The 22,025-nt window shown below is 38.5% G+C and overlaps 1 protein-coding gene across 3 annotated transcripts in view; it reads left to right on the top strand.

Moving 5' to 3' along the window:
- Positions 1 to 22,025, top strand: part of Nvl (nuclear VCP like) — a 38,546-nt gene that overhangs the window by 2,048 nt on the left and 14,473 nt on the right. The window contains exons 3-15 of one of the 3 annotated variants that reach the window (XM_051186456.1): positions 362 to 414; positions 499 to 595; positions 1,868 to 1,925; positions 2,982 to 3,254; positions 5,170 to 5,302; positions 5,495 to 5,571; positions 6,316 to 6,450; positions 8,944 to 9,045; positions 13,313 to 13,430; positions 15,816 to 15,960; positions 18,119 to 18,368; positions 20,004 to 20,222; positions 20,864 to 20,968. In XM_051186456.1, the coding sequence (XP_051042413.1) occupies positions 362 to 414; positions 499 to 595; positions 1,868 to 1,925; positions 2,982 to 3,254; positions 5,170 to 5,302; positions 5,495 to 5,571; positions 6,316 to 6,450; positions 8,944 to 9,045; positions 13,313 to 13,430; positions 15,816 to 15,960; positions 18,119 to 18,368; positions 20,004 to 20,222; positions 20,864 to 20,968 (1,765 nt within the window). Of the gene's footprint in view, positions 1 to 361; positions 415 to 498; positions 596 to 1,867; positions 1,926 to 2,981; positions 3,255 to 5,169; positions 5,303 to 5,494; positions 5,572 to 6,315; positions 6,451 to 8,943; positions 9,046 to 13,312; positions 13,431 to 15,815; positions 15,961 to 18,118; positions 18,369 to 20,003; positions 20,223 to 20,863; positions 20,969 to 22,025 lie in introns of those variants that run through there. The other 2 variants (XM_051186457.1, XM_051186458.1) reach the window with 2 other exon arrangements.

The following is a 22,025-nucleotide window of genomic DNA, read 5'->3' as shown; positions in this document are numbered from 1 at the left end:
TAATTAACTCTTACAACTTAAATTAACCCATTTTTATTAATCTATCTTGCCACGTGGATTGTCCTACACCATTTCTTGCTCCCTCTGTGACTCTCCTGACTCCGCCCCTCTTCCCAGCATCCTTAGTTTAGTTGTACCACTTATACTTCCTGTCTGGCTACCAGCCAGTCAGCTCTGTATTAAACCAATCCCATTGACAAATTTTTACACTGTAAAAAGAATTATTTCACAGCACTTGAATTTGAAACAAGGGGCCCCATTTTGTTCCCTGAGTGACACATGATAGTTTACCAATATAACATTGCAAGTTTAGTGGAAAATATTTGTGAAAACTATGCTAAAAAAACCATTTTCTTCCCAGTGTAGATTATGGCCGAAGAAAAAGAAATGCTTTTAGGATTCAGGTAGAAAAAGGTGAGTCTTTTACTATTTGAGCAGAATTACACATTTATGCAAATAATTGTTTTAATTCATGACATTTTATCTTATTTGTTGCAGTATTTAGCATAATTAGTAGTGAGAAAGAACTTAAGGATCTTAAAGAATTAGAAGATGAACATCTGGCAAAAAGAGCAAGACAAGATGAAGAAGATGAGTAAGTATTACAAAGTTCCAAATGCTGGGATTAAAAGCCACCACCTGGCTAATTTAAAAAATTTAATACAATATATTTTGATTGTGTTTTTCCTTTCCCCCAGTTCCTCCTAGATTCTCCCCACATCCCTACCCACCCAACTTTGTGGGTTTTTTCCCTCCCTCTCAAGCAAAAAAAACAAAACCAAAAAAAAACCAAACAAACCAAAAAACCAAAACTAGTAAGATATAAATAAATAAATAAATGCCAGAACCAAAAAGACCACAAAGAAACTTTGAGTTTGTTTTGTTAGCCAACTAATTCCTCCCAAATGTGGAGCTTTCTTTGGAGTGTGGTTAATCTCACCAGTGACACTTCCTTTCATAGTAGCTTTCAATTGGAATTCAGTTCTCATGCCCACTTCCCTTTTCAGTGGTGGGATTTTGTCCAGTTTGAACCAATGCAGGTGTTGTGCATGATGCTATAGTGTCTTCTGTGAGCTCATAGGTGTGTCAGTCCTGTTGTTTCTGGAAGACTGTGTACTTGGAGTCATCCACCCCATCTGCCTCTTGCAATCTTTCTGCCTCCTCTTCTGCATTGTTCCCTGAGCCTTGAGGGGAGGGTTTTGGTGAAGATATCTCATTTAAAACTAAGTGCTCCAAAGCCTGCACGTGGTCCAGTTGTAGGTCTCTGTGTTCATTCTCATCTACTACTATACAAAGAAACTTCTCTGGTGACGGTTGAGTGATACACTGACATGAGTTTTGTCTTCTTTTATTTTAAATTATTTATATAAGTAAGTGTTCCTGTGTTAGTGGATGCCATATGTACGTGTGTCTGGGAGCCAGAAGAAGGCATCATATCCCTTGTGAGCTGGAATTAGAGGTCATTGTATTAGAAGCCAAACTTGGTCTTCTGGAAGAGTAGCAAGTGCTCTTAACTGCTGAGCCATCTCTGCCCCTCTCCTTTAGACTCTTTTTTTGTTGTTGTTGGGTTTTTTTTGTCTTCCCGAGAAAGGGTTTCTCTGTTGTCAACCTTGCTGTCCTGAACTCACTATGTAGACCAGGCTGGCCTGGAACTCACAAGAAATCCACCTGCCTCTGCCTCTTCAGTGCTGGGATTAAAGGTGTATGACATCATCCCCCACCCCACTCCCTCAGCCAGCCCTTGGACTCATCATGTCTTGCCTGAATATATTGACTTATTTGGAATAGTAATTTTTTTTTTTTTTTTTAGCTTATCAGAGAAAGGCTTTAAAACTTTTTAACTATTTCTCTTTCTTTAAATCCTTAGGTACACTGAAAGCTATTCTGATGATGATTCAAACATGGAAGATTATCCAGATCCTCAGGTAAGCTAAACATTCAAAGAACCTACTTTGATTTCTTTCTTTCTTTTAAGATTCATTTCTTTTCATTCATGTATATGGCTGTTTTACCTGCATGTATATATGTGCACCATATGCATGTCTGATGCCTGAGGTCATAAGAGGGTGTTGGATACCTAAACTGGAGTTGTGAGCCACCATGTAGGTCCTGGGAACTGGACCTGGCTGCTTTGCAAGAGTAGCCAGTGCTATTAACTGCTGAGCCTTCACCCCAGCCCCATTTTTTTTCCTTACTCATTTTGAACTTCTCTTAGAAGAAAAGTCAAAAATAGAATGAAGTACCTTGTCCATATTTATCTGTACATAATTGAATGCTTCCTATAAAAACCATCAATGCTTTAATCATCCTTCCAGTACTTATGTTTGTATGATTAGTTATATAAAGAAAAAGGAGGGATAATTAAAGGTAGATTAGAATATTAAGGGAAGTAATAATAAAAAAAAGAAAGTCAGCAGGTCTGTGTCACCTTTAATCTCAGCACTTGGGAGGCCCATGTAGGCAGATGTTTGAGTACAAGGCCAGCCTGTTCTACATAGCATGTTCCAGGCTAGCCAGGGCTACATAAGTGGCCATACTTTCTGTCAGGGAGATAGCATTACTGATGACAGACCTAACTAAAAAGATACAGTAACAGTGTGCCAAGTTATTACTTATCGGTTGCTTCTTAGTTTTTCCCTCTTTGGTAAATGAGGCTTTGAATTTATTATCAAAGTGATTATAGTACTCCATTATATTTGACCCAGCATTGAGTTGATGACTCATTAATTGCAAGTCTGCTTCATACTTCTTGGTTTTATTTACCCATCAATTATGAATTGCCCTGGTTCTCTGTTATCCTAGAGTGTTTATAATAGTTTTGGATAGTAAAAGCTTGTTTGGGAACTAGCTAATGCCTGTGTATTCTGACTATAAATGTTGTGAAAGAAGTTGTTTAAAGTAAAATAAACAAAGTTTTTTAGTTAGGTACTGGAGCTTTAGTACTGCATGAGTAACTTAGACTAAAATCATGTTTCTGCCAGTCAGCAAATCACATGAACAGTTCCCTGCTATCTTTGTATCGGAAAGGAAACTCTGACTCAATTTCAAACACTCCAAAGTTGGAACAGAGAGAATCCACCACTTCAACACCATTGCTGGCTTCTAAAACAGGCTCCATGCCATTGAAGACCCCTGCCAGTGCATCTGAGGGAGGATGGTTTATTGACAAAACCCCAGGTGGAAAGAAAGAAAGTCTTCGCTTGGACCTGTCCAATGACCAAAGCAGTTATAAGCAGCCAGACTCTGAGATACAGGTATTTTTAGAGTTTAATTCCATGTGTTGGAGTATATCACAACCTTTTCATTGAATGTAGTATCAAGCAAATACTTTCATGTTAATTTTGGGGAAAAAAAAAAGATCAGAAATACTTTGAAATATACAGAAAACTCCATAATTTTTTTTCCTGCTTCTGTCATTATCCTAGTCCACAATCTTTACTGCTTTAGCCATTGAATAGATTTCCAGGTGTAATTTGTGTCTTGTTATTCTATACTATTTTTCATGTAGAGAGAATCTTTTCATGAAGTTGGGTCACTGCCATTTGTGTCAGACTTAATTACTGTGAGAAATGCTGAGAAATAGTTTCAAGGAAGCAGGACCTATTCAGCTGAGTTAGCATTGCTTCTAGTTCTGAGGTGAGGTGTAACAGCATGGAGAGGAGAGCTTAGCAGAGCTGAGCTACTCACCTCATTGAACCAGGAAGCAGTGCAGAAGGGGACACAATTCAGAATTTGTGTCAGTGACATCCACCATTCTCTAGTGACCCCTTCCTTCCAGTTTGGTTACACCTAATAACTGTTCGGCTGTGAACTCAAATGGATCAGTTCATTGATGAAGCTAGTACCCTCATGATCCCGTCTTCACCCAGGGACCAGATTTTTAACAATGAACTATGGGATACTTCATACCCAAACCACAATACCATCCTACTATTTATAATCCTTTAGTGCCTTCATTCAGTCTCAAATCAAAAGCCACACATCCTGTATGATTTGTTTACCCTGCTGTTTCTTGATGTCATTGTTTGTCTTCCCACTTCCCTGCTGTTCCTCAGTGACAGCAAGTTCTTGCTGTTTCTAGAGCACTAAGGTCCCTCTCACTTGGGATCTTAGCACCTGAGCTTTCTAGCTAGAACACTTTCTCCAGACTTCTTTGCAGCCCTTTCTTTTGTAATCTTTTTAGAGAACCTTTCACACCGTGGATAGTTAAATTGTGATGTACCTGCTATTTTCTAAGTCTTTCTCACTTTTGTACCTGTGTGCCTACCTGCGTGCATATGTGTGTAGATGCATGCATGGGGTTATATACCAGAGATTAATATCAAATGTCCTCCTCAGTTGCTGTCTACCTCTTTTTTGAGAAGGAAAAGTTAGCTAGGCAGTGGTGATGCATGCCTCAGTTCAAGCCATCCTGGTTTGTGGATGAGTTCTAGGGCAGCTGGGGCTACCTAGAGAATCCCTTTCTAAAATACAAATACCACATGCACACACATACACTCACTCACTCACTCACTCACTCACTCACTCACTCACTCACGTGGGTCAGGGTGGCAGTGGTGATCTCAAAGTCTCTCACTAAATCTGGGGCTTTCTGATTCCTCTAGCTGGCTGGCCAGCAAGCTCCAGGGATCTGCTTATCTTTGACTCCCCAGCACAGGCATTATTGACCACGTTATTACACACAGCTCTGTGTGTGTGTGTGTGTGTGTGTGTGTAGCCTAGTCCAATCTTAAAATTGCTGTATATCTAAGAATGCTCTTAACTTTTGGTCCTTCCAGTTTCATCCCAAAAGTCTTGGGGGTGTAAGTTTTCCTTTTATGTTACTAATGGGCCTTTCCCCAAATATCTTTGCTTTAAGCTGTAAATATTCATCTATGAAGAACATTATTATAATTGGTTAAGAACCTGATATTTATCTGCATTAAGTCTTTCAGACAAGATTAAGTTTAATTGGTCAACTGGCAGAGCCTGGAAAGAAAGTTATCAAATGTTAAGATTTAAGCTGTGCTTTTAGGTTTCTGAAAGATGACAGCATCCTTGAGCAAAGAGATTGGCAATAATTAGGAGTGCTACAGCACAAATGTGTGTGTGTGTTACTGCCTTTGAAAAACCATCTGTTAGCATTGTAATTTGAAGTACAACATACATAAATTTGTATTTTCTCCCCAGTATTTAAAAGATTCTTCTCTTCTGGAAAGTGATAAGAAAAGGAAAGGTAGGCCAAAGGGCAAAGGAAACAAAAGAAAGACAGAGGATCTTCAAGAAGTAGATGGAGAAGTAGAAGCTATTCTGCAGAAGAAAGGTGAGCTGTGGGTAGTAGTAGATGGCCGTGGTGTGTCTGCTTTGAGGGAGGGCTTACTGGTTTGAGTTGCTTTGCTTCAAAAGTATTTGTGTGTGAAAATACCTAGTTGAAAACATTTTTTTACCTAATGGAGCTTTAAGTATATGTTTGTATGGAATCACTAATCTGTCCACCTCTTTTGCTTTTTACCAGCTAAAGCAAGGAGTATAGAGTTGCAGATTTCCAGTGTAAAGTTTGAAGATGTTGGAGGCAATGATGCAACGTTAAAAGTTAGTGCCACTTGAGAAATGTTGTTGCATGAAATGGGTATATTGTTAAACATTTATACAAACAAAGCCTGTTTTTCATTTAAATTAAAAAATTTTATGTATATAGGTGCTTGCATGTATGTCTGTGCTCCGTTTGCATGCCTGGTCCCCTCAGAGGCTAGAAGGGAGTGCCAGATTCCCTGCAACTGGTGTTACAGACAATTGTGAGCCACTCACTGTGTGGTGCTAGAAAACAAACCCAGGTCTACAAGAGCAGCCAGTGCTCTTAACCACTGGGTCATCTCTCCAGCACTACATCTTTGGTTTTTAGTGTGAAATGAGTATACAAAAGAAGACTGGAAAGGTGAGATAGGCAAACCTGATCCTTGAGGGTGCCACGAGAAAAACTTCCTGTTTTTCATGTTTTTAGTTCTAGTGTGTATAAAGTGCATACTTTATAAGTTAGACTGTTATGACAGTGTTAATGTAATGGCTACTGGTTTTTAGTACCCCCTCTAATACAGTCACTCTGTTAGTTACTTTTCATTGTTTTATGAGGTAGATATTTTTACAGCTTAGGCAATAGAAACATGGAGGTATAATTGAAGTGATTTACACAATATACCAAAGCTGGGATTCAATCTCAAGTTAAAGTCTAACGCCTATATTCTGTCTGGTGTTCCAAAACAATAAGACATTACAGTATACTTTGACTCTTTTTGACCTGAGGTAAAGAAAATAACTTTTATGCTTACTCCTTGACAGGAAGTCTGCAAGATGCTTATACACATGCGTCACCCAGAAGTATACCACCACCTTGGTGTCGTGCCACCTCGTGGAGTTTTATTGCATGGGCCACCAGGCTGTGGGAAGACATTACTTGCACATGCAATTGCTGGGGTAAGGCTGGATTTTGATTTTTTGTTGTTACTGTTTATTTTTCTCTTTGGTCAGTTCCAATTAGACCTGGTGTCTTTTTAGGAAGCAAATTTGATCATTAGAAATTTCCCTTCCTCCTCCTCTTCCTCTTTCTTCCTCTCATATCTGCTTCCTCATTGTCTTTTTGTTGTTGTTTTAAGATAGGGTTTCTCATTGAACTTGATCATACTTAATTTGGCTAGGTTGGCTGGCCAGCAAACTCCAGGGATCATGCTGGATTACATCAGATGTGGAGCTCCACTGCCTGGCTCTTACATCAGTGTTGTAGTTCTAAACTCAGGTTTTCATGCTGTAAGCACTTTACAGATTGAACCAGCACCAGTCCCAGCTTTATTTTATTTACCTTTTTTTTATGATGCTACTTTTGCTGGGTTTTTTGCTTGTTCATTTGAGGCAAGTCTTCTCTGTGTTAACAGCCCTTACTGTCTTGGAATTCTCTCTGTAGACCAAGGTGGTCTCTAACTCATATAGAGAACTTTGTCTGCCTCTGCTTCCCAAGTGCTGAGATTAAAGGTGTCTGCCACCACCATCCCTTTTGCTGTTTTCTTAATGAATATAATTATTGTGCTATGACAAAAATTGGATGGGAAGCAAAATGGCGTAACTGTAAAAACTCTTTCCAAACATTTAGTTTATATTTTAGTTACTTCTTTTCCCTTTATGTTAGTTCTTAAAGGGGCTGGAGAGAGATGGCTCAGAGGTTAAGAGCATAGGTTGCTCTTCCAGAGATCCTGAGTTCAATTTTCAGCAACTACATGGTGGTCCATAGCCATGTACAATGAGATCTGGTGCCCTCCTCTGTAGTACAGGTATACATGCAGGCAGAACACTGAATACATAATAAACAAACCTTTTCTAAAGCACCAAAATATGAAAAAGTATTATTTTTTTCTTGGAGTTAAATTTATTTAAAATTTTCATTGTTAAAATGCCTTCTAAAATAGTTTGAAAAGATCACTTAGGCATGGTAATACACACCTGAAATTTCAGTATTTGTGGGACTAAGGTAGGATTGCAAGGCTTTAAACTTTGTATAGTTCTTCCTTGTATCAACTACATCTACCTCTGTACCCACAAAAATACATTTATTTTGCAAAATAAAAAGCTAGCAATCCTAATTTTGTCCTATCAAATTTTTCAGAAACTTCATAGTAAAATGCAAAGTAATCTAAGGAGCTTCAGCTAGCAGAATAGCATGTTATTCTAATTATTAATAGAGCAAGCTCTCACTTTTTAAAGGGAACTTGGTTTGTCTTTTTAAAATTAAATTTATTTTAGCTGGGTGGTCATGGCGCATGCTTTTAATCTCAGCACTCTGGAGGCAACACTGTGAGTTTGAGCCCAGTCTGGTCTACAGAGCTAGTTCCAGGACAGGCTCCAAAATTACACATAGAAACCCTGTCTCAAAAAACCAAATAAGTAAATTTATTTCATGGGCACTGCATAGCAGACCTTGGAACATAGTGTTTGCATTTATTTATGTGTTTGGGTAAATCCCAAGGTTTCTTTTAAAAAGATAGGGTCTCACTTTCTTAGCCCAGGTAGCCTTGAACTCAAAGCTTTAGTGGTATAATCTACACTTATTGGTAGTTAAATCCATATACTTCATTTTTTTGAGACAAGGTGTCTCTGTGTAGCCCTGGCTGTCCGAGGACTCTAAACCAGGCTGGCCTCAAATTCTACCTCCTGAGTGCTGGGACTATAGGTGTGTGCCACCACTGCCTAGGTGACTTTTTGTTTGTTTGTTTAGATTTATTTATTGGATTATATTTGTGAGTGTTTTGCCTGTATGTATGTCTGTGCACCGTGTGCATGTCTGGCGTTCATGGAAGTCAGAAGAGGGTGTGGATCCCCTGGATTGGAGTTACAGACAGATAGTTGTGAGCTGCCACATGGGTGCTCTAAACTTTAGAGTAGTGTTTGTCATTGTGCCCACACACAAAGATGAAATTCCTTGGGGAATTGTAGAGGCCCCAAAGATGGTTCCAGAGGTGAAGGTGCTTTCCACCACATCTGATGACCCTGTGCTGAAACCAGAAACAGGTGGAAGGAGAGCATCAACCTTTACAAGTGGTCCTCTGACCTCCACGTGTGCACATTGGCACACACATGTCTGCACACATATGCCTGCACACATACATACATGCCTGGACACACAAAAATAATAAACATTTTTTTTAAACCTTATTAAAAAAAAAAAAACCTAAGGGACTAAAGAGATGGCTCAGGGGTTAAGAGCCATTTTAACTGTTCTTCCAGAGGACCTGGGTAAATTCTCAGCATCCACATGGCAGCTCAGAATTATCCATAATCCCAGTTCCAGAGGACCTGGGGGCACTCGTGGCAGAAAACAACAACAGAAAACTAATCTTGATGGGGCAGATTACCTAAGAAAAATGCAGGGAAGTTAAATTGTGTTTAGTCTTTGGTCTTCTTTTCTGTATTTGTACACAGGAACTTGATTTGCCAATTCTGAAAGTGGCTGCACCAGAGATTGTGTCAGGAGTTTCTGGAGAGTCTGAGCAAAAGCTCAGAGAATTGTTTGACCAAGCTGTGGTGAGTCACCTGTTGCCTATGCCCACGTCACATGCTGCAAGTGTTCTTAGAGATTGGATTTTTCTGATGCTAGTATTTTTTTTTTTTTAATCCCATTCACTACTTTCCTTTTGTAAAGATGTTCAGTGGTAGAAATTTTTAGAGGATTTGATGATACAGATTCTTAGTAAGTAATCATCTGTTTCATAGGGAGTCAGACATAAAGATAATGGATTTTGGGCTGTTGCACCTGGGAGTCAAATGTTCAAAACATCTTGTCCTTATGATACTTCATTCACTTTGTTTCTCCAACTTATGTTTGACTAAACAACTTACAAACACATGAGAATTATCATACTTAGGATTATATAAGCACTTCAAAACTCAAGGATAAATGTTGTTTATGTGATTAGAGGTGTGAAAAGGAATTTCACTTGCCAGAGACAGCAATATACCTAACTACAATTTCTTTTACTAAAATTTATAAGAGGATATTTGGAGCCAGTTGAAGATATATCTTCAACTTTGTATGGTGTTTAAATGTCTCTACTCTCATCCAAAAATTGAAGACTAATTCGGTTTCATCACATAGCATGTTGAAGAAGAGACCTATCCATTCTACCCTGATCCTGATAGTAACATGGGATGATGACAATACCTAACTCTGATGGAGTTTCTGAGTGTTTAAATCAGAAGATTCATATTCTTTCACATGGTGTGTTGCCATGTTGTCTAGCCTGGCCTTTAATTCTTGGCCAAGCAACTTTACCACCTCAGCCTCCCAAATGCTGTGCTTAAGCTATCACCACCATGCCCTGTTGAAAGACTTCTTATAAAACCTTTAACATTGTGTCTAGTTGAGCAGGAGTCCTGTAAATCATGACATGTGTATATGGGCAGACATGAATCACCACTGTGACTAAAACTAAAAAGTGATGAAAAATTTTTTATGTTATGTGTCCTTCCCTTCCTAATCCTTTCAGACAGAGTCTTAAGTAACCCAGTCTGACTCAGACTTCTTGTAACTGTGGATGACTTTGAACTCCTGCTCCCACCCAGGTGTTCAAATAACAGTTGTGTTCTACCACACTGGATTTAATTTTAAAATATATAATGTCTCATAAACATAACCATTGTAACTACTAGAAGCTGATGCGAAATTAGGAGAGAAATGTATTTTAATGGCAATAATAATAAGTAATGTTTGTAATAAATAATAATATAAATCATAAGAAAAATTCATTAGTTTTTGGAAGCATCTCACTGTATAGCCCTAGCTAGCCTAGAACACACTATGCAGATCAGGCTGACTTGAAACTTAACAGAGCCTGCCTTGCTGTGCTGTGTCACCATGCCCAGAAAGAGAAATGTTTTTAGGCTGGGGAAAAAGCAGAGGCTAGCTGCTGGGAATTGTTGTGCAGACTGACAGTGAAATGGCATGCAGAATACAAGGAAGATCCAGAGAAAGTGTGAAAATGACAGTGGTGTACATTTTCTAAAATGTGTATAAATGATACACATAGTTATTTGTCTTCGTTACTGTTCTATTGCTGTGACAAGACACCATGGCCAATGCAACTTATAGAAGAAATAGTTTATTTGGGGTTTGCAGTCTCAGAGTGAGAGTCAATCCATGACCATCATGGCAGGAAGTATGGCAGCAGATAGACAGGCATGGTGTTCGCACAGGAGTTGAGAGCTTACATCTACAAGCATGAGGCAGGCAAGGCTTACTCAATGATTGAGGCTTTTGTTACTTCAAAGTTCACTACTTGTGACACACCTCTTCCAACAAGGCCACGCCTCCTAATCTTTCCAAAACAATTCATCAACTGGGAGCCAAGTATTCAAATGAGCCCATTGTATATGGGTGGGGGGGGCATTCTCATTCAGACCACCATGGAAAATTTTATGCCTATGGTAAACACAATGGCAGGTATGGATACAAAGGTAAATGGCATGTTTAGGCCATTCATTCTCTGTTGAGTCTCTCTGTAAACTAGTACTGAGCAAGTAAAATGTTGGTGCAGGTGCTGAATAAGTTCTCTGTCACTTCTCTAATCCAAGTGAGTAACGGAATCTTGTCAAGCAAGGTAGTTCTTTTCTAAAATCAATGCCCTCCTTAGGCTAAGTTCTGATTATCATCATTTATTCTTTCCCATTTAGTTTTCCAGGTCACTGACAAAAAATAACAGGCTTACTTTCTTGAGACCTATGCTGTGAACTTTTACTTTTATAACTGATCTTTGCAAACATTGTCATGAGAAAGATTGGGGAAGAGAGCCAGTAGGGAAGTCATTTTGAGGTGATCTTGTGTGACTTTTGGCACAATAAATGTCTCTATTTTGACTGGAGTGACTTACGTATGATTGAGGTTGTAAGCCTCAGTTTTTGTTTTTCACCTAATCCTTATTACTCTGTGTGTGTGTGTGTGTGTGTGTGTGTGTGTGTCTTAAAATTGATGTTTTATAAAATTTACTCTGTTAGCCTCTTTGTCATTGTTGAGTTAGAGTCTCAGTTTATGTTCCAGGCTGCCCTCAAACTCATAGCAATCCTCCTGCCTTAGTCAGTGCTGGGATGACCAGCATTAACCACTGTTTTGCCCCTTTTATCATTTTAAAATGTATCACTAAGTGGCATTAATAAGCATTTCAGTTTTTTCTTTAAAGTTCCCGTTACATTTATTTATAGGGATGGGGTGTTACAAACATGTGCTAAGGTGTGTAGAAGTTGGGGAACAACTTAGGGGAACCAGTTCTCTCTACCATGTAATTCCCTGGGAACTCTGGTTCTTCTTCATGGCAAATAGTCTTCCTTACTCACAGAGACAACCCTATACTTAACATTTGTATAACAGTCATCATTACCTACCTCTAGAACTTGAAACTCTGTAGCTGATACACAGGAAGTCCCTCTCCCACCCTCCCCCAGTCCCTGGCAAACACAATTCACTACTTTATGCCTCAGTGATTTGATTATAATAAGTGTCTGGTGTTTACTTATTTTTTTTTAAATATATGCATTCTGTCTAAACTTGAGGGTCTGGTATATTTAATTTCCTGTTTTGATTTTTGAGACAGTTTCTCCGTGTAACAGCTCTGGACCAGCATTTGGAGCGTAGCACCCACATGATGGTTTTACCATCTGTAGCTCCAGTTCCAGGGCATCCTCCACCATCTTCTTGCCTTTGATATACCAGCGCCCACGTGGGATATATACATGCATACAGACAAGACACTTTAATTTTTTTTTTTTAAATAACATGAATTTTAAAAACCTGAGACAAAAACAACAGAAAAACCCCACAAAGAGCTGATCACGTGTTAACTGGAATATTGAAACTTCATTATCTTCCCTTATTCAGTGTAGTCTTTGCCAAAAAAAGCCTCTGGGGCTGAGGGTATAGCTCAGTGGTGGAGTGTTTATCTTGTATGTGTGTAGTGGGGGGGTTGATGCTTAACACCTCAGAACTAACTCTGTCTGTCTGTCTGTCTTTCTGTCTCAATCTCTCACATAAAAGCCATTTATAGTTTCAGTATAAAATAATGGAAAATTTGTGAAGGTGCATGGTAATGATTACACACAGTGTAAACATGTTAATGCCACTGAATTATACTTACAAGTAGTTAAAATGGTAAATTTTATAGAAAAAAAAAAACCACCTGTGGTGCTGCTTAAGGCCTGCTTATAAGCTGATTGAAAAATTTGGATTTTGTTTCTCTGTATAACACTGGCTGTCCTAGAACTCGATTTGTATACTAGGCTGACCTCAAACTCACAGAGATCTTCCTTTGAGTGCTACAACACCATCCAGCCAAATTCTGACGTTTATGTTTGAGAAAAATTCCTCTATCATTAGAACAAAGTTGGATTTTCTAGTTTGAAATTTGTTTTTACTTTGGTTTTGTGAAATGGGATCTCATTTAGCCAGCTTGGCTTGGAACTAGAAGTTCTTGATCTTTCCAAGTGCCAGAATTGTTAACATGTGCCACTACGCTTCGTTTAAAGCTTTTAACTATACTGTTTATATTCTGTAGCATACAGATATCTTTAACTTACAGAAGAATGTCAGAAGATACTTCAGAAACCATGGTGCATTCTGTTTTTTTAAGCATCTTGGTTCTCTTGGGACATAGAAAGCAGAAGCATTTTTGTGAACTGCCTTCTCCATTTTTATTCTTTGCTGACTGATCCTTGAGCTTTACATTTCTAAAGAATACATAAACATTATGCACTAATATAGAGAATTTATTGTATAGTCATATCTTTATGGTATTTTTATTTCTAGTCAAATGCACCCTGTATTGTTTTCATTGATGAAATTGATGCTATTACCCCCAAAAGAGAAGTTGCTTCAAAAGATATGGAACGAAGAATTGTTGCCCAGCTTCTAACCTGCATGGATGGTCAGTTTAAAATAATGAATTTGTTTTAAGATAATATGTTTCTTAAAATAGTGCAAGTCATATGAGTGTGTGTGACCATTTAAATAGTGAATCTCACAAAATAGGGTCTTTTTTGTAAAAGATTTGCCAGTTGTTTCAAATTGTTTTGCACTATGTGTGTCTATGCATATCTGTGGGTGCGCATGTGTGTGCCAGGAGTATATACAAGTGTATATGACAAGAGAGTCCAGATGATATTATTTAGGAGCCATCATTAGTTGAATTGGCTTGGTGCCTGACAAATAGGATAGGCTGGCCAGCCTGTGAGCCCCAGGGATATGCCTGTCCCCACCTCCTCAGCACTGGGATTACAAATGTGCCATAGTAGGTGCCTCTTTTTTTTTTTTAATGTGTGTTCTGGGAATTGAACTCAGGACCTCATGCTTATGTACCAAACACTTTTGAACCTAAACTGTCTCCCCAACTCTGTAGTAATTAAATATGTATATACTAATACTGTTTTGCTTTTGCTGTCTATCTACAATTTCAGGGTACCTACTGTTGTTCCTTAAGGATATCATTGAGAGAGAAATGTTAAAATATAACATTTTAGCTTTTTAATGCATTTATATTAATGTCTTAGAGAAATACTGTTACTTTTGACCTAGTATGGTGGTGGGTGCCTTTAACCCCAACAACTCAGGAGTCAGAGGTAGGCCAATCTCTGTGAGTTCAAGGTCAACCTGGTCTACATAATGAATCTTAGGACATCTAGAGGTACAAAGTAAATCCCCGTTTTTATCCCCCTCCCACAAAACATTATTTTAAGTATGTGGGGGGGTTTGCATTGCCTGAGGAGGCTATATGATCTCTTACACTTACAGATCATTTTGAGCCCCCAGGCCTAAGCATTTGAAACCAAACTGGGGTCTCTGAAGAACAGTATGCACTCTTAACTGCTGAGTCATCTCTCTAACCCTATGTTCACTGCTTTTTTTTTTTTAACTATTAATAATAGTCTTAAGTTTACTTAAATCTGCAGATTTAAGCATGTCTACCAATGTTTCGATATAGAGTTTGAGGCCAACATGGGCTGTATAGTGAATTCAACAGTGCAGCCAGGGTTATGTCACGAAAACAAACAAGCAAAAATAAGAAAAGAAATAGTGCATGTTTTGGTGTCATATTCCTGTAATCTATTATCCAAGCACATAGAAAGCTGGGACAAGGATAATTGCATAAGTTGTAGGCTGGGCTAGGTTATGTAGTGAATTTCAGGCCCAGCCTGGTCTTCCATAGTGAGACCCTGTCTCAAAACAAAATATACAAAAGGAAAGTTAATTTAAAATATTATATAACATAGTTTTTTGGTTTTTTTTTTTGGGGGGGGGGTTTTCAAGATAAGGTTTCTGTGTAACTTTGGAGCCTGTTCTGGAACTTGTTCTGTAGAACAGGCTGGCCTCAAACGCACAGAGATTCACCTGTCTCTGTCCCCCAAGTACTGGAATTAAACGCATGTGCCACCACCACTCCATTATTACGAGTTTCTTATGGTGCCAAATTGTAAATTACTTGGTGTAGTTTACCTTTTTTTTGTGCAATGCCAGGGATTGAACCTGGGTCTCGGCATGTGCTCTGCAAGCTCTCTACCATTGAATTACACCCCCAGTACCCTATGCTGCTTCATTTTCATCTTTTTTTTTATGCCATGTTTTTGAGGCCTACATTCTGAGAAAAGCTTTTCAGAGATTCTTGCTTATCGAATACTAGAACCATTATTTATAATGTATTTAGCATTTGAATACCAGGATAAACCAGACTCTCTCCTATTTAATTCTGGTTCAGCTGACAGAATACTTACAAAAGATAAAGCTGATAGAATATTTGTGAAAGATAAAATTTAAGCCACTATCTGGTCCTACACCATCCTCGTGAGACAGCATTGCTGACTTCCTCATCCCCTTGCTGGACCGCTCACAATGTCTGGGTGTACCTTGCATGTGCACCTGTGTGCTTCGCTCATGCTGCTGTTCTCTGTAGAACATGGCTCTGCTTATGAAACGATGCTTGCTGTCTGGCATTCCTGCAGGGTTTGTTTCTATGAAGCCTCCATCATCCCCTCCCTTGCTCTTTACAGTGCTGGGCTTATCCTGATTGTTACCAAACTTCTTGAAACATGTCTTACACCATGTTTCCTTAATTATACACTTCATATTCCTCACTAGACTGCGAATTGTGTAAGAAAGTCAGTCTTTAGCTTCTTCACACATTTACTGTATTAGACAAAAATTGGTTTAAAGTATATATCAAAGTACACAAATTCTCTAACCTTTTAATGGTTTTTGTAAACACTGTTGTCCTCAAATGTCAGATGGTTTGTTCTCTTTCATGTCTGGTTTTCACTAGATCTGAATAATGTGGCAGCTACAGCTCGAGTGCTAGTTGTTGGAGCTACTAACCGCCCAGACTCGTTGGATCCTGCTCTAAGACGTGCAGGAAGGTTTGACCGAGAAATATGCCTGGGTATCCCAGATGAGGCTTCCAGAGAAAGGTATATTCTTATAGAATGATGTTGTTTATATACCACTATGTGAGCTTAGCAAAGGGTTTTAAAAATAAATAGTAAGAAAGAAATACTATGTAGTATTTGTTCAACTCTAATGTACTCTATCTCTTGTCTTTCTCATTGTTCTAGTTTTCCCCCTGGATTTGGGAATTGAACTAAGGGCTTCAAATGTGTTGGCAAGCAACCTACCAATGAGCTATATTTCCAGTCTCTCTTCCTGTTTTCTCTCTCTAAAACTGATTGAGAAAGGAAATAAAAGCAGTGCTTAACAGAACAACTCAGTCATCAATAGGACATTATTTTAGGTTGTTCAGTAGTCATTGTGTTTGTTGATTGCTATTTGTCTGATACTATCAATGGAGTATGTGTTTTAGTTGGGTCTCCAGCTAAGGGACAGGGTCTGTACTTGTGGAGTAGTGTGATGCCATCTGATCCAAATACTAGTTAAATCTGAGTACCATTGAACTTGTCTGCCTGAGTCTGTGGGTCTCATTAAAAAAGATGCTGATGAACAATACCTAATGACTGGTGGGGAAAAAGCAAAGAGCCAAAAATAAAACTGATAGCCATAATGTCTTAAGAAGAGGTTGTAAAGTAGAAATATAGTGAATTAATGCTGTAAACTATCACATTTATAATGTTTTTGTGGTAGTTGCGATATTAAAATAATCACTAGCTACTTTTAGTAGTTTTTAGCTAGTAATAAATAATGAAAGGAAACCATTGTCTTAGAGGGAAGGGAAGAGGGGAAGGTAGAGATTGTGGTCAGAAAGCACTGTGTGTAGTAGGTTCAGCCATAGGTCTTTGCCCCTTTCCTTCTTCCCAGTGTTAGATGTCAGTTCATTCTTCTAAAAATAATTACTATTCAACAGTTTCTAAGATGTTGACTTCATAGTTATTTGTATAGATAATGCTTATGTTCATATGTATTCTTCAGACAGCTTATTGTCAGTTTGTTTGCTAACACTTTTATGTCTCCAGCAAAATAATAATTCGTGTTACTCATATTTATTTATGATGTGTAGAGCAGCTCAGCGAAGTGGCCCACACCTGTAATCTCACAGCTATGATTCAATGCAGTGGTCCTCACCTGTAATTTCACAGCTGTGATTTAATGCAGTGGGCCACATCTGTAATCTCAGGAAGTAATCCCAGTTCTGCTTCTTAGTGTTCTCATGCCAAGCTTTAGCTTTACATAGGAGTGATGATTAAAAAGGTAGCTTTCTTTGTGTGTAAAATAGTAATAATTCTTTATCTTTAAGACTTGTGACGAGTGAATTACTGTAACCTAGCACAGTGTCTTGACACAGAAAAAAATTTTAGTGCTGTGCTGGGGTTTGTACTCAAGAGTCTTGTACCATACTACACGAGTGCTTTCTTTTTCACTGAACTTTGCCTAAGCCCTAGAAATGAAGTTTTAAGGTAACATGTTAGTTTATCTTTCCTTAAAAATCTTTTCTTTTAAAGATTTATTTAATATATATAAATAAGTATTTTTACCTGTGTGTATGTCTATGCACCACATGCATGCCTGGTGCCCATGGATTGGAAGAGGGTATCAGAGCTCCTGAAAAGTAGAGTTACAGACAGTTTTGAGTTGCTAGTGGATGCTGGCAATCAAACCCAGGTCCTCTGCAAGGGCAGGAAGGGCTTTAAACCACTGAGCCAACTCTTCATGTACCCCCAAATCCCAAGTTTTGTTTTATAAGTTTCTAACATACATGAATAGAGAGCTGTTGTGTACCTACACTGCTGTCTCTTCTACTCAGAGAACTGAGCCAGAAGATCTTTTGAGCTGAGGGATCAGAATTAGCCAGGACAATATCTGTAATCCTGGTATCCCCATAAACTATTTCCTCTACAGTATTGAAACACACTTAAAAGTGGATTAAAAAAATAGCTGTACTTATATTTCTTATAACACATCACATAGTTCCCATATTTAGCATAAGCTTTTCTGGAATAAAGTTGGGCATGTAGTAGTGTCTAGGCATTTATTGAGTGAATAATTTGTTTCATCTTTTATTCATTATAATACCTTCAGTAGGGGTTAATGTAGTATGAGCTTTCAAATAAATATAGTTAGGAATTTACTTTTACTATTAGACTATGAGTCTAATTTTTTTAAACTGTCATTTTACAGAATACTTCGAACTTTGTGCCGAAAACTGAGACTTCCAGAAACTTTTAATTTTTGCCACTTAGCACACCTAACGCCGGGCTTTGTTGGTGCTGATCTGATGGCACTTTGCCGAGAGGCAGCCATGTGTGCAGTCAATAGGGTCTTGATGAAGCAACAGCAACAGCACCAGAAGAGTCCTGAGATGGAAGGTCTGCCCCCTAAAGGAACCCAGGAGGAGAGGCTGGGGGCTGAGCCCACTTCTGAAACACAGGTACAAGCACACGTGTGCTCTCTCGCTCTCCCCTCCACCCCTCCTACCCTCACCCCCACCCCATGTCTCCCTCTGTCCCTCCCCCACAACTCCCATGGGTTGCTCTGTGTAATAGCCCTGGCTGTCCTACGACTCACAGAGATCTGTCTGGCTCTGCTTCCCAAGTACTGGAATTAAAGGTGTTCATCACCACTGCCCTGCATAAAGGCAGGTTTTCTAATCTGTAAAAGTATGCAAAAATGCTAAAAATACTTAAATTTCTCAATTTCCAGTTAATGTGTATGAGTGTTTTACCGCCATGTGTATGTATGCAAGTGTGTGTGCCTGTTGTCCATGGAAATCAGAAGAGAGCTTCTGCTCCCCTGGGACTGGAGTTACAGACAGTTGTGAGTTGCCATGTGGGTACAGGGAACAATTGAACTTGAGTCTAGGAATAGTAGTCAGTGTTAAGCCATCTCTTCAGCCCCAGTGTGGTGATTTTAAAGGCAGCAGTTTGCTACATAATCTTACCTACTTTAATAATTTGGCTGAGTCAAACACAGGTATTTTTAAATTTATCTTAGTTACTAGTATTACCTTTCCTAGTACAAAGCACATGGTAAATATATCAGCATCATAAATATGTGTAAATGTTGGTTATAGAATGAATAAAGAGATAAAACAGACTAAAGAGATGGCTCACTGTTAAAGAGCTCTTTCAGAGGATCTGGGTTCAAATCCCAGAACTCATATGGCAACTCTCAACTAGCCATAACTTTAGTCCCTGAAGATCCAATACCCTCTACTGGCCTCTTCAGGCACCAAACATAACACATGGTACATACACTCACATGTAAGCACAGAACACCTATCCACATGAATTAATTAATTTTAAAAATTTGTCAAGCAGTGGTGGTGCACAAATTTAATCCCAGCACTTGGGAGGTAGAGGCAGGTAGATATCTATTATTTCAAGGCCAGCCTGGTCTACAGATCAAGTTCCATGGCTACACAGAGAAACCTTGTCTCGGGAATGGGGCGTGAAGATGGAGGTTTGTTTCTGTTCCTTAATGCTCTTCACAAAGCAAGAAATTTGCAGTTCAAGATTTATGGGACTAGGAAAGGTTCCTACTGTGTATTTGATTGATAAGGCATTAGAGAGCCTTATAATGAATTTATATTGTCGCCAGAGTAACTTAACTTTTCTTAAGTCAGATACTTTATGAATATTTAGAAATGAAATGGAATTGATAAAATGGTTATTGGCCAACTGACTATGTTTGCATTATCTAACCATAGTTGAAGATTTAGAAACATCTTTAATATCAAATCAATCTGTCTTCTCTCTCCCCTCTCTAACTATGCTGGCCTCCAAACTTATATATTAGCTGAGGATGATTTTGAGTGGCATGGACCACTAATATTGGCTTAGAAATTATATTTATATGTCTTGATTATAATGGATTTATCTTTATTTAACTAAATACAGGATCTACTTAGAATGAAATGAATATATCTTGGGTAAAGGAGGGAGGAATTATCACAATACATAGAAGTTCATTAAATTGACTATAACTTAGGGAATCTTGGCATAATTATTTAAATTACATGTAACTTTGTTATTCATACTTTTTCCTTTTAACTGTTGTTTTAAAGGATGACTTGCAAAGGCTATTGAGGTTGCTAAGAGACCAGGATCCCCTCTCAGAGGAACAGATGCAAGGACTATGCATTGAATTAAAAGATTTCATTGTTGCTCTAGCGGAAGTCCAGCCTTCTGCCAAAAGAGAAGGCTTTGTAACTGTCCCTAATGTGACATGGGCTGATATTGGTGCCCTAGAAGATATTAGAGAAGAGCTCATAATGGCAATATTGGTAGGTATGTCAGCTGTCTGTGTCATTGACATTGGTCATGAGTTAAGATTTTTTTTGTTTTGTTTTGTTTTGTTTTTGAGACAGGGTTTCTCTCTATTGTTTTGGAGCCTGTCCTGATACTCGCTGTGTAGACCAGGCTGGCCTTGAACTCACAGAGATCTACCTTTTGTGGGTCCTGGGAAATTAATTTAGGTTCTCTACAAGAGTGATAAGTACTCTTAACCATTGAGCCATCTCTGTTGCCCCCAAATACATCTTTTAAAAATATAGCTTTACTGAATTATAATTCAAATATTATAATAGGAAATTCAGTCTTGGTTGTCATCTTTTTTAAGTCTAACTGTCCCAACAATGAGATGTCATTCTCTTGATGTCATACGCATTATTTTGGTTATGTTTGGCTATAGTGAGTTTAAGAAAAACAAACCAGGACTACACAGTGTGACTCTGTTTCAAGAAAGAAAAAAAGAGAGATCCTTTCCTGTTTGTCCCCTTGTACCTGATATCTGAAACAAGGGTCAGCCAGGCACTCCCATTTTAAGGCCTCATGGTCAGGGTTTAGTGAGTATATGGATGAGATACATTTGAACATGCAATGTAAGACACCTATCATGGATTGCTATTGGCATTGTTTCTTCTAGGCACCAGTACGAAACCCAGACCAGTTCAGAACCCTTGGTTTGGTGGCTCCAGCTGGCATCCTACTAGCTGGTCCTCCTGGATGTGGGAAAACTCTGCTAGCAAAGGTATGGTATAAGTTCAATTGCATGCATTGTGCTTCTTGTCTTCAGTAGGATAATAAAGACTTAAAATATCATGAAATAAACCCTTTGTATACTTTCTGTTTGAAATGTATTTTAGCAAAACTTTTTGTTTTTTGGGCTTTTTTCCAATAAAATTTTCTATTATTGTTCCTCCTTCTTTAGAACAAAATGGTTTTAATTGGTTGTGCCACCATCATGGCACAAGGTTATGGAAACAGGTTATGGAAAAAGGTTATGGAACATTTTAAGAAATCACTAGTCATTTTTGCTCAGGGACCATTCTAATCTTTGTACTGTCCAAGTATTATTATATAACTTTAGTTTGTAGTTGATCTTATTTCTTGCTTTTGTTTAATTATTATAACTTGAGTATTTTCACTATATTCTTAACAATATTAAAAAAAAACTTTCTGTAATAGGAAATACAAATTACCAGAAGAGGAAAAATGTTTTATTTTGTAGTGGGTCCCAGGTATTTTTATTTTATACATATCAAGATATAATAATTGCAAGATAATTTGTTTATGAGCTTTTGTTGATGTTATCAAATGCCTAAACAACTTAAAGGTGATGCATCGTATTTTGGCTCATAGTTTTTGGCGGCTCCATGTTTCTATGCCTGTAGTGACAGAACATCATGGAAGAAGGGTAACACAGCAAAGTAGCTTACCTCATAGCAGCTAGGAAACAGAGAGGAAAAGCCAGGAAGAGACTGGGAACAAGATAAATCTTTCCAGAATGTGCCTCTGGTGGCTTACATTCTCAAGTATTCCACTATCTCTCTAGATTGTTTTTTAAAATATCATCTGTATTGTATGTATGCCTGGGGTCAGAGATGTCAAGAGAAAGCATCAGAAACCCTGAAACTGGAGTTACAGAGGGTTACACCCACTGCTTTGTGGGTGGTGGGAATCCCAGGTCCTCTGGAAAAGCAGCCAGTGCTTTTAACCAATGAGCCATCTACCCAGCCCCTGTATACTTGGGGCTGAAGAGATGGCCAGCAAGCGGGTTAAGGCACTTGTCATCAAACCTGATAGCC

Source organism: Phodopus roborovskii, unplaced genomic scaffold (assembly GCF_943737965.1).
Source record: "Phodopus roborovskii unplaced genomic scaffold, PHOROB, whole genome shotgun sequence".
NCBI lineage: Eukaryota > Metazoa > Chordata > Mammalia > Rodentia > Cricetidae > Phodopus > Phodopus roborovskii.
This window is presented reverse-complemented; position numbering and strand designations above follow the sequence as displayed.